Genomic DNA, 12,518 nt, shown 5'->3' on the forward strand with positions numbered 1-12,518 from the left:
AAAATTGCCAGATAGACTACAAGATTATTCTATTTGCCCCAGCTGGAACAATAGAGTTAATTAAGCTATTGATAATCAAGACATAATTTACAGCACTACCAAAAAAAAAGACACATTACTTCAATGCCTGAAAAAAATAATACATTTCAATAAAAACTTTTTAAATAAAAAATTTTTCAAGTACTAAGTAGTTTTTTTTTCTGTTCATAAAAATGATATGTGCTTATTACAGAAAACCTGGAAAAGTTCAGAAGAGTATAAAGAAAAGAATCATTGATAACCAAGGAGAAAATAATATAAATTCTAACTGCCAAGGAGGAAAAAAAGTAACACATTTCTCTTTTTTTCATTGAAGTATAGTTAATTTACAAAGTTCTGTTAGTTTTGAGCATATAGCAAAGTACTTCAATTTTATATCCATATATATTCCTTTTCAGGTTCTTTTCCATTATAGGACACTACAAGATTTAGTTGAGTTTAGTTTAGTTCCCTGTGCTATACAGTAGGTCCTTGTTGTTGCCTATTCAATATACAGTAGTACGTATATGTTAACCCCAAACTCCTAATTTATTCCTCCCCCCAGCCAGCCCTCTGCTATCCCCTTTGGTAACAGTTTGTTTTCTATGTCTGTGAGACTATTTCTGTTTTGTAAATAAGTTCATCCATATCATCTTTTTTGGATTGCAGTTGTCTTTCTCTTACTTACTTAATATGAACTCTCTAGGTCCAACCATGTTGCTGCAAATGGAATTATTTCATTCTTTTTTCCGACTAATATTTCACTGTATGTATGTATGCATGCATATGTGTGCATATGTATACATATCACATCTTTTTTATCCATTATTCTGTTGATGGACATTTAGGCTGCCTCTATACCTTGGCTACTGTAAATAGTGTTGCTATGAACACTGGGGTGCATGAACCTTTTTGAAATAGTTTTCTCTGGCATGTGCCCAGGAGTGCGATTGCTGGATGGTGTGGTAACTCTATTTTTAGCTTTTTAAGGAACCTCCATGCTATTTTCCATAGTGGCCGCACCCACTTACATTCTCACCAACAGGGTAGAATAGTTCCTTTCTCTCCACACCATCTCCAGCATTATTTGTAGACTTTTTAATGATAGCCATTCTGATCAGTGTAAGGCGGTGCCTCACTGTGGTTTTGATTTGCATTTCTCAAATAATTAGCAATATTGAGCATCTTTCAATGTATCTGTTGCTCATCTGTATGTTTTCTTTGAAGAAATGTCTATGTGAATCTTCTGCCCATTTTTTGATTGGGTTGTTTGGTTTTTGATATTAGCTGTATGAGTTGTTTGTGTATTTTGGAAATTAATCTCTAGTCAGTGGCACTGTTTGCAAATATTTTCTCCCAATCCATAGGTTGTCTTTTCATTTTGTTTACGGTTTCTTTTGCTTTGCAAAACCTTTTAAGTTTAATCAGGTCCCATTTGTTTATTTTTGCTCTTATTTCCATTACTCTAGAGAACAAATCCAAAAACATATTGCTGAAATTTATGTCTGAGTGTTCTGCCTGTAACATATTCTTCTTAATTATGAATGTGTCTCTACCCATTGTAGAGACAACTTTTCCAATTGTATAAATACTTGAGTTTTCATAACTAGACTTATTAGCTTTATGACATCCTAAAATACCAAAGTATTCACAGATGGTTTCCTTTTTAATGAGGTAGTACTATTTTCTATTCTAAAATAAAGCTTTTTTTAAAAATAAAATAAATAATAAAAACTGTTCTCAACATCATGGGAATTATCTCAAGATCACTAATGATATAAAATATAGTAAAAGATGCAGTCCCATCTCTGCTGCCCCACCAAAAAACAAAACACCCTCGAATCCCATCTTGCTTGACCCGGCAGACCGGAGCCCAGGCGCAGGAGACGGAGGGGACCCCTCCACGGCCCCCGGGACCCACACAGGCACTCTGCTCACCGACTTCAGCAGAGAGAGGTGGCAGCAGCACTGGCGGAGCCGCAGCAGCTGTGACAGGATGTGGACGGTGCTGGAGGTCGCCCGGCTGGCTGCTGCGGAGGGCCCAGGCCCGTGGGACCCAAACTCCTGGGCCACTTCCAAGAAGGAAACCAGACACGGGAAAGAGCACAGAGTTTAAAACAGAAACATGGGGAAGACCCGTGAACTAAATGAGGAGATTTGAAACCTGCTTTGATCTGAGCTTCAATAACACAGTTCTAACTCACTTCTCTGCTAATGAAGAAAAACGAAATACTCATTTTCTCTACAGACCTACTGTATTTGCATTTTAATAAAACAGATTTCAGAAATAACTAAAAACAAGTTTACATCACCAGGTCTGGTGCTTGCAGATTATATTTTACTTTAGTTTGAGGTTCCAAGCTAAGGTCAAGTCTCTGCTATCAAGAATTCACGACCCCCATTTCTGTAAGTTTACCAAATCTGCACCCACATTTTCATAAGTCTCTGTATTTACAAGTGTCCCACTGCTCACCTCTGTTGAATGGATTGTCAGGGCTTCTTCCAGATTGGTTGCTCCCACTTTCATGTCTTTTTAGATAGTACTGCAGAGCCAACCTGCCTCAGATCAAGAAACAAAATGCACATATAGTGGTCACTAAGACCAAACAGGTTTACCATGGTCACTGCTTAACTGTGATAGTGGCAGGACCTTGAAGAATTATAAAAGTGGACTTCTTGGACTTCCCTGGTGGCCCAGTCGTTAAGGATCCACCTGCCAATGTAGGGGACATGGGTTGAATCCCTGCTCTGGGAAGATCCCACATGCAGGGGGGCCACTAAGCCTGTGTGTCACAGCTACTGAGCCTGCATGCTTTAGCCCGTGAGCCTATGCTCTGCAACAAGAGACGCCCCCGAAATGAGAAGCCAGCGCACCACCAGGAAGAACAGCTCCCGCCTGCTCCAACTACAGAAAGCCTACGTTCAACAACAAAGACCCACCACAGCCAAAAATAAATAAATTAATTTTTAAAAAAGTGGAAAAGTGGACTTGTTAAATGAAGGCAGGCTCACAGCAAGCACTGGCCAAAGGTAATAAAAATAATTAAAAGCTAAACCATTTAAAAATGATTAATAGGGGACTTCCCTGGTGATTCAGTGGCTAAGACTCTGTGCTTCCAATGCAGGGTGCCCGAGTTCAAACCCTGGTCAGGGAACAAGATCCCATGTGCTGTAACTAAGACCTCATGCAGTCAAATAAATAAATAAACATATAAAAAAAATAAAAATGATTAATAAATATTAACAAACTTATTTATACTATAAAATATTAGTATTACATTCTATATCAATTTAATATTAAATATGTAACAGTAATATATTATTAATTAGTTAAGATTAATATTAAAATGTTTATTAATAAATATAAGATCTACAAAGAGGAAAAAACTTAATCACTTTGGAAGGTTTGATGAACAGCTTCTTAAAAGTTCTGGTGAGAGGCTGGATAACAGGTCAAAGGTCAAAGAGATGTACTAGGTTGGCCAATACTTTCCTAATACAGCCCCACAGCGACCAGGAAGACCTGGTGACAGTGTGCACAGCCTAGACCTTCCGTGCAAGAAAGCCAGTGAACAGGCTCGCTGTGTATATGAGGCAAAGGTGAGCTGGGGGCGAGGTGAGAGAACAAGGGAGCTTTTGTAAAAAGGACCACCGATATTCAACTTGTCCATAATACCGTAACTGCAGTTGGAGGAATCTTGACTCAGTCCCAAGCAAGAACAAGAATAAACAAGAATAAACAGCTGTGAGAAGGTGCTTCTTCACTGCACATACCTCGATCTTGCAAATAGGACACTATAGACAGTCTCTTCGTCTTCAGAGAGTTTTAAACGGTGCAACTGAAATTTACGCTGGGGCAGCACCACCTAGAAGAGTGAAAGACAAAAGAAGCCGCAATGAAGTTCTACAATTAACTGCATATTACGGAGCACATTCTTCAGAGTTGACACTGGGAATCTAGTCAAGCCTTGGACGGCTGCTCCCACCCTCCCGAGAGCAGAATGGCTATAACACACCACAAAACAGGACAGCTATGACCCTGGGGGCAGGACAGCAACTCAAGGGCCTCTGTGTAGGAGCATGGGAGACTCGGGAGCTCCCGAAGCAAAGGCTATGGCAGTGCAAGCAGAGTCAAGAACATGGTCACCCTCCTTCCTGACCCCCCACATCCACCCAGTGACAAGTGTCAGTGGGATTACCAAGGGCTTGCCGGCGGAGTCCAGCTGGTCCTTTGTTCTCCTCAGCAAAAGGGTCCTGGTTAAGATATTTAACCGTTCTCCTCCTTTCTTTGAGCCGTTGTCTACTTGACTCTTCCACAGCTTAAACTCATCAAATGGAGAACAACGGAGAAATCTTTTTCATCAGAGGACAGAGAACAGGAAACAAGCATGGGATGATGGAGGAGACAGTCAAAGACAGACATAAGAGGAAACGCATACCAGGTTTTCCATGTCATCCAACCAATGCAAAAAGTCAATTTCACAGCAAAGCTCTGCTAGACAGAGCAAAAGGGTCGAAGTCAATAACCATGTCATAAACCACATCATACAAACGTGCCTTTTCCCATTAAAATGTCTATATCACCAAAACAGGACATATAACCAATAGCTAGAATTCATTCCTAAAGGTTCGAAGGCTAATATAGAAATTCTATATCCTCTTATGCACTGACTTAAATAAAAGCAAATATTTAAAAATCAGCATTCTTTTCTGTTTGCTTCAAATCAACTGTAGCCCTGACCTCAGGCCATATGTTTTAAAGCAGAAGTAGCTGAAAACATTCCTAAGACTTAAAAAAGTGACTTTTGTTTCCTTTAACTGGTCCTGTATTTTTCCACATAGAAGGACTGCATGTCATGAAAGTCCTGTATCAGCCAGTCAATCAACAGATTATATTCTCATAAATATTAATTCTCCTGTCCCTTAAATGTTGACAGGTTTGCCGCTACACATGCTAATCTGGCGTATACATTGGCGATACGAGATATGAAATAATCAAGAAGGGTTACCGACAGGGTTCACATCTACCTAATCTCAAAGAGTTTACTCACTTCAGCAGTGAATACATGTCCAACAAGTTGTTCTGAATTGGTGTTCCAGTGACAGCCCACCGGGCTTGCGCCTGGAGCTTACACACGGCCATGGAAGTCTGCACCCGGGGATTCTTAACGTTGTGAGCTTCATCCAATATGATTCGAGCCCACACTACTCGAAGCAAAGGTGATGACGTACCCTGGAAGAAACACAAGTGAAATCTAGCAAAAATATAGGAAAACATGTGTGTCTTCCAGCCAATAAGGGGAAATAAGCAAATTTCACAGACTCACTCTTATCTTCAAGTTTGAGGGCCTAGGTCAGGAACACTGAAATAAGGATTAAGCTTAAGAAACCAAGAGCAGAAACTCAATGAGTACAAATAAACAAGTCACTTGACTTCCCAGTTGTTGAGCACAAGATGTTTAAGGGTAAAATGTTTCCTAATTTTAGTTTTTTGTATTCTTTCAACCCACTTTCGAGCAATGGCCACGGGTAAGGGATACACTAGCTGTCAAAGCTGCAAAGTCATTCAAACAATAAAAAAATTTACTCACTTTCCCTAAATTTACAATAATTCACTAAAAATTTACTAAAAGCCAACTTTATTTTCTTTTTTGGCCATATCATATAGCATGCGTGATCTCAGTTCCCCAATCAGAGATCAAACCCATGCCCCCTGCAGTGGAAGCATGGAGTCTTAACCCCTGGATCACCAGGAAAATTCCCTAAAAGTCTCCTTTTACATGTAAGATACTAAGCCAGACACAAAGATCATTTCCTCTCTTCAAGGAGCTCACAATCTAGCGGGAGAGACAAAATAAAACAAGCATAAAGATCATTATATACAATGTATATACAGCAAGTCCTACTAGATGATTTAATCAGGAACAGTAGGAAGCTAGTGGGTCTTGCTCACTGCTATATACCTGAAATAGCATCTGGCACACGGTAGATACTCAATATTTGCAGAATGAATGGAGTGCGGATGTATAAGCCAGCAGCAGGTGCCAAGAGATGCATTTGACCACAGAGGTCAGCAAAGCACCCCATTCAGAGGGAGAACGGCTCAACAGCACGACAGAGTATGGAGGGAAGTACAGCCCTTGGTACAGCTGAGCATGGGGTGCCCCTGGGAGGGAGGTGGGCGGGTAGGGAACAAGGGACACTCAGGAAGGGCAAGACTGTACAAGGCCTAAAAAATCATTTAAAGGAATGAGGGTTTTAGCCTGAAAGCTAAGAGAAACCATTGAGGAAGCTGAAAAGTTAATCATCTGCAAGAAGGCAGAGCTGGTCATGAGATGGGTAAGTACTCTAGTCAGTTCAATCACTCAGTCCTGTCCAACTCTTTGTGACCCCAAAGATTGCAGCACACCAGGCTTCCCTGTCCATCACCAACTCCCGGAGTTTACTCATTCATGTCCATCAAGTCGGTGATGCCATCCAACCATCTCATCCTCTGCCATCCCCTTCTCCTCCCACCTTCAATCTTTCCCAGCATCAGGGTCTTTTCAAATGAGGCAGTTCTTTGCATCAGGTAGCCAAAGTATTGGAGTTTCAGCTTCAACATCAGTCCTTCCAATGAGTATTCAGGACTGATTTCCTTTAGGATGGACTGGTTGGATCTCCTTGCAGTCCAAGGGACTTTCAAGAGTCTTCTCCTACACCACAGTTCAAAAGCATCAGTTCTTCGGCACTCAACTTTCTTTATAGTCCAACTCTCACATCCATACATGATTACTAGAAAAACCATAACTTTGACTAGACGGACCTTTGTTGGCAAAGTAATGTCTCTGCTTTTTAATGTGCTGTCTAGGTTGATCATAGGTTTTCTTCTAAGGAGTAAGCATCTTTTAATTTCATGGCTGCAGTCACCATTTGCAGTGATAAGTCTCTGTTTCCATTGTTTCCCCATCTATTTGCCATGAATTGATGGGACCAGATGCCATGATCTTAGTTTTCTGAATGATGAGTTTTAAGCCAACTTTTTCACTCTCCTCTTTCATGTTCATCAAGAGGTTCCTTAGTTCTTCTTCACTTTCTGCCATAAGGGTAGTGTCATCTGCGTATCTGAGGTTATTGGTATTTCTCCCGGCAGTCTTGATTCCAGCTTATGCTTCATCCAGTCCAGCATTTCATATGATGTACTCTACATATATGTTAAATAAGCAGGGGGACAACATACAGCCTTGACGTACTCCTTTCCCGATTTGGAACCAATCTGTTGTTCCATGTCTGGTTCTAACTGTTGCTTCTTGACCTTCATAGAGATTTCTCAGGAGGCAGGTCAGGTGGTCTGGTATTTCCATCTCTTTAAGAATTTTCCAGTTTGTTGTGACCCACACAGTCAAAGGCTTTGGCGTAGTCAATTTAGCTGAAGTAGATGTTTTTCTGACACTCTCTTGCTTTTTCGATGATCCAACAGATGTTGGCAATTTGATCTCTGGTTCCTCTGCCTTTTCTAAATCCAGCTTGAATATCTGGAAGTTCATGGTTCAAGTATTGCTGAAGCCTGGCTTGGAGGATTTTTGAGCATTACTTTTGCTAGTATGTGACATGAGTGTAATTGTGTGGTAGTTTGAACATTCTTTGGTATTGTCTTTCTTTAGGATTGGAATGAAACCTGACCTTTTCCAATCCTATGGCCACTGCTGAGTTTTCCAAATTTGCTGACATATTGAGTGCAGCACTTTCACAGCATCATCTTTTAGGATTTGAAATAATTCAACTGGAATACCATCACCTCCACTAACTTTGTTCAGTGATGTTTCCTAAGGCCCACTTGACTTTGCATTGCAGGATGTCTGGCTCTCGGTGTGTGATCACATCATCGTGGTTATCTAAGTCATGAAGATCTTTTTTGTATAGTTCTTCTGTGTATTCTTGCCAACTCTTTTCAATATCTTCTGCTTCTGTTAGGTCCATACCATTTCTGTCCTTTATTGTGCCATCTTTGCATGAAATGTTCCCTTGGTATCTCTAATTTTCTTGAAGAGATCTCTAGTCTTTCCCATTCTATTGTTTTCCTCTATTTCTTTGCAATGATCACTGAGGAAAGCTTTCTTATCTCTCCTTGCTATTCTTTGGAACTCTGCATTCAAATGGGTATATCTTTCCTTTTCTCCTTTGCCTTTCCCTTCTCTTCTTTTCTCAGCTATTTGTAAGGCCTCCTCAGACAACTATTTTGCCTTTTTGCATTTCTTTTTCTTGGATGGTTTTGCTCACTGCCTCTTGTACAATGTCATGGATATCCATCCATAGTTCTTCAGGCACTCTGTCTATCAGATCTAATCCCTTGAATCTATTTCTCACTTGTATTGTATAATCGTAAGGGATTTGATTTAGGACATACTTCAATGGTCTAGTGGTTTTCCCTACTTTCTTCAATTTAAGTCTGAATTTTGCAATAAGGAGTTGATCTGAGCCATAGTCAGCTCCCAGTCTTGTTTTTACTGACTATATAGAGCTTCTCCATCTTTGGCTGCAAAGAATGTAATCAATCTGATTTCGGTATTGATCATCTGGTGATGTCCATGTATAGAGTCGTCTCTTATGTTGTTGCAAGAGGGTGTTTACTATGACCAGTGCATTCTCTTGGCAAAACTCTCTTAGTCTTTGCCTTGCTTCATTCTGTACTCCAAGGCCAAATTTTCCTGTTACTCCAGATATCTCTTGACTTCCTAGTTTTGCATTCCAGTCTCCTATAATGAAAAGGAATTTTTTTTGGGTGTCAGTTCTAGAAGGTCTTGTAGGTCTCCATAGAACTGCTCAACTTCAGCTTCTTCAGCATTACCAGTTGTGGCATAGACTTGGATTATTGTGATACTGAATGAATTGCCTTAGAAACAGAGATCATTCTGTCATTTTTGAGACTGCACCCAAGTACTGCATTTCAGACTCTTCTGTTGACTATGAGTGCTCAGTCGTGTCCAACTCTTTGTGACCCCATGGACTGTAGCCTACCACGCTCCTCCATCCGTGGGATTTTCCAGGCAAGAGTACTGGAGTGGGTTGCCATTTCCTTCTCCAGAGGATCTTCCCGACCCAGGGATCAAATCCCACATTATAAGCAAGATGCTTTACTGTCTGAGCCACCAGGGAACTCTATGAGGGCGACTCCATTTCTTCTAAGGGATTCTTGCCCACAGTAGTAGATATAGTGGTCATCTGAGTTAAGTTCACCCATTCCAGTTCATTTTAGTTCACTGATTCCTAAAATGTCGATGTTCACTCTTGCCATCTCCTGTTTGAGATGAGCCATGCCGTGTAGCCACGAGCCATGCTGTGTAGGGTCACCCAAGATAGATGGGTCATGGTGGAGAGTTCTGACTCAATGTGGTCCACTGGAGAAGGGAATGGCAAACCACTTCAGTATTCTTGCCTTGAGAACCCCAAGAACAGCATGAAAAGGCAAAAAGATAGGACACTGAAAGATGAACTCCCCAGGTCGGTAGGTGCCCAATATGCTACTGGAGAACAGTGGAGAAATAACTCCAGAAAGAACTAAGAGACAGAGCCAAAGCAAAAATAACACCCAGCTGTGGATGTGACTGGTGATGGAAGTAAAGTCCCATGCTGCAAAGAACAATATTGCATAGGAACCTGGAATATTAGGTCCACGAATCAAGCACTCTAGAAATCACCCCAAACACAGGAAGTTGTGAATATTCTATTGCACTAAGAATAAAAGTATATGCAAAACAGCAGGTCTTGGAACAACACTGTATTTTCAGGGGGGAAAAGCCCATAAGAGTTATGCAATAAAGCCTCTACATAACTGAGACTAGCCTGGAAACAGCAACATTCAGGTTTTTTCCCTTGGTTACTGTTTAAGCCTCTGGCCCACTGTAGCCTATTTCTTTGCAACCCCTTTTCCTGGGAGGTGGAGTAAAGGCAGGGAATAATGCCTTAACATCAAAATACTAGTCCTGACACTGAATACAAAGCACATCCTGAGAGTACCCCCCAAAGACTCTCAAACAAACACTGCAACAAGTGAAGCTTCCCTATATTCACACCATGATCAGCACAACTGCAACGTAGTCATTATTTCTAAAAAACAGCAAACTGCATCTCCACCTTCAGCACTGAGGAGGACATCTACAGTAAAAGAGAAGGGACAGGGGAAAGAACTCTGTTTCCACAGGAGAAGCAGCACGAATGCTAAGGACCCCAGTAGTGGGGACCTCTCCATCTGTGATGCTGTGAAAAGACTCCTGTTAAACAATCTGTGGTTCTGCCCCTACTCCCCCACCAGGGTCCACGCCTCACCTCCACACTGGGGTTTGCACCAGGGATCTGCTCGTCTTGTTTTGCTGTGGGGATCTCCTTGGCCAGGAGGCTGTAGGTGGTGATCACGATGTCGTATGTGGAGAGGCTGCAGATATAACACAAAGCAAACGGTAAATCATCCAGCATGACTCTGACAAAGTGAGACAGAGTTGATTCCTTCACAAAAATACCTCCAGCAGAACTCATTAATTTGTGTCAATTCACACACACACACACACACACAGCCTGAAGAGGTAAATTTTACACACTTGACTTCCTTATCGCTTACCACTGGTCATTTTTACAGACTACATACTGTAACTAGAACAGCCCCCCTCTTCCCAGCCAAGTCACAAAGGATCACCTCTGGCTGAGGACAAATTAAGCTTGATGAGATCTGACAAGAACAGGAAGTTGGGCCGGATTGGGATTTAATATTTAGTTAATTTGACACAAATGATTCTAAAGTCCCAAGGAAGTAAGAAACCTCTGAAGTACTGTTCATCTTATATCAACAGTGCTTTCTCCTCATTGTTCTGTAATGGATTCATGAAAACCCATTCCTCTAGCTCTGACATTTGGGCACAAAAATACATGCTGTACACTTTCAGCTCCCCTTACCTATACTTTTCACATGTAAAGATTCTTAATGAAAAGTACAAATCTTTCTCCAAGGAAGCTTAAAATTGTGTACCTTAGAGAACTTCAGTAAACACTTTTGATAAAGATGACATGTGAATTTGGAGAGGCAGTGATGCCTACTTGTTGCCTTAGCATCATAAAAGGGTGTCTGACTGAGAATGAGTCCTATCAGTCAGCTAGTGCACTCAGAACACCAAACCCAGTACAATCAAAATGCAAATCATACAAGATAGAACTGACTTCCAAACAAAAATCTATAGTGCTCCAAGCCAGAGAAGGCATGCAGGATGGCCACTACTGCCCTGATTCCCTTCGTCTGCTGAAATGACTACCAGTCATGAGGGCTGTGCCCTTAAGACTCAGGGTCACCATTCTGGCAATTCATCCCCAAGAGAGCACTGTGTTGTTCTTTAACAGATAAAATATCCAGTATCAGAGGTTGGGGAGAGAGATTACTTAGAAGGAAAAACAACTCAGTTCTTGACTAGATCAGCAAGTATTCATTCCAGACCATCATATCATAATTAAGAACAAAAAACTCGTCCTTTAAAGCCAAAAGACGAAGAATAGGACTACAATCACCATCTGGGGAAACATTTTCTTTCCTCCTTCCAGGTCATCCCCTTTAGGAATTCAGTTAGGTTTAATCCTAAACTTTTGAATCTAAACTTCTTAGATGGTTCACATATGAAAAATACAGCCATAAACATTTAACTAGCATATATCAACTAATCATTAATATTACATCAAGATGCTCTGTTAAGACTGAGTTGGTTCCATTTACACTAACAGAAAAAGAATGTGAATTTGGAATCAGATATTCAATCATGAAATAATTGTGACATATCCCTTTTACCAGGGGAACTCTGCTACTCCCTAGCTGACAATTCAGGTATCTCCGGCTAACTTGCAAGGCAGCTTGTTGAGGACGGTGACAGGGTATAGCAACAGAACACCAGTCTCTCTCAGGATGCATCCCTTAGGTGAAGGCTGTTCGGTGATGATTGTGCCTGTGGCCTTCACAAACACCATTAGCCTTGATTAAATAAAATATCAGAGGGCACATAAGGTCAACATGACCCTTAAGCCAAGATGCTGAACACCTCATACTGACGGCAACATTTCTGCACTTACACTTTTGCATGTTGATTCCGGTTTGGCCCATGATACAGACAGACTCTTAATCTGTTGTGGCTCACATGTTTCTCCACCTCATTTTTCCAATGATGGATCAGAGAGGCAGGACAGATGATTAGTGTTCCATGAGAAGTGAACTCAGAGGAGTCTTGAGGCGGGGGAAAAAAATCAACACCTAGTTACACTCATTAAATAGCTTTAACTTCTTCAAGGCATTACCTCTTTTCCTTGACTGATGTCTATTCATTTAATCAATATTTTTAACAACTGTTGCTTTTATTTCTACATATAGCTTATACCTTGGAGATACTGCAGGCTGGGATCCAGACCACAGCAATAAAATAAATATCACAATAAAGAGAGTCACACAAAACTCTGAGGTTTCTCAGTGCATATGAAAATTATGTTTACACTAC

The 12,518-nt window shown here is 40.9% G+C and overlaps 1 protein-coding gene across 6 annotated transcripts in view; it reads right to left on the minus strand.

Annotated features, from left to right (window-relative positions):
• The window catches only part of TTF2 (transcription termination factor 2), a 52,804-nt gene that overhangs the window by 15,182 nt on the left and 25,104 nt on the right, over window positions 1-12,518 (minus strand). For all 6 annotated transcript variants that reach the window (XR_009689042.1, XR_009689041.1, XM_061121056.1 and 3 more), the window contains exons 11-17: window positions 12,100-12,250; window positions 10,324-10,429; window positions 5,070-5,251; window positions 4,218-4,371; window positions 3,793-3,884; window positions 2,492-2,574; window positions 1,957-2,090 (exon numbers count right to left, since the gene is read on the minus strand). Coding sequence is in view for 4 of the 6 variants with exons in the window: in XM_061121056.1 (XP_060977039.1) it covers window positions 1,957-2,090; window positions 2,492-2,574; window positions 3,793-3,884; window positions 4,218-4,371; window positions 5,070-5,251; window positions 10,324-10,429; window positions 12,100-12,250 (902 nt within the window). In the remaining 2 variants the exon portion in view is untranslated. The remainder of the gene's footprint in view (window positions 1-1,956; window positions 2,091-2,491; window positions 2,575-3,792; window positions 3,885-4,217; window positions 4,372-5,069; window positions 5,252-10,323; window positions 10,430-12,099; window positions 12,251-12,518) is intronic.

This window comes from Dama dama, chromosome 20, assembly GCF_033118175.1.
Source record: "Dama dama isolate Ldn47 chromosome 20, ASM3311817v1, whole genome shotgun sequence".
Classification (NCBI taxonomy): domain Eukaryota; kingdom Metazoa; phylum Chordata; class Mammalia; order Artiodactyla; family Cervidae; genus Dama; species Dama dama.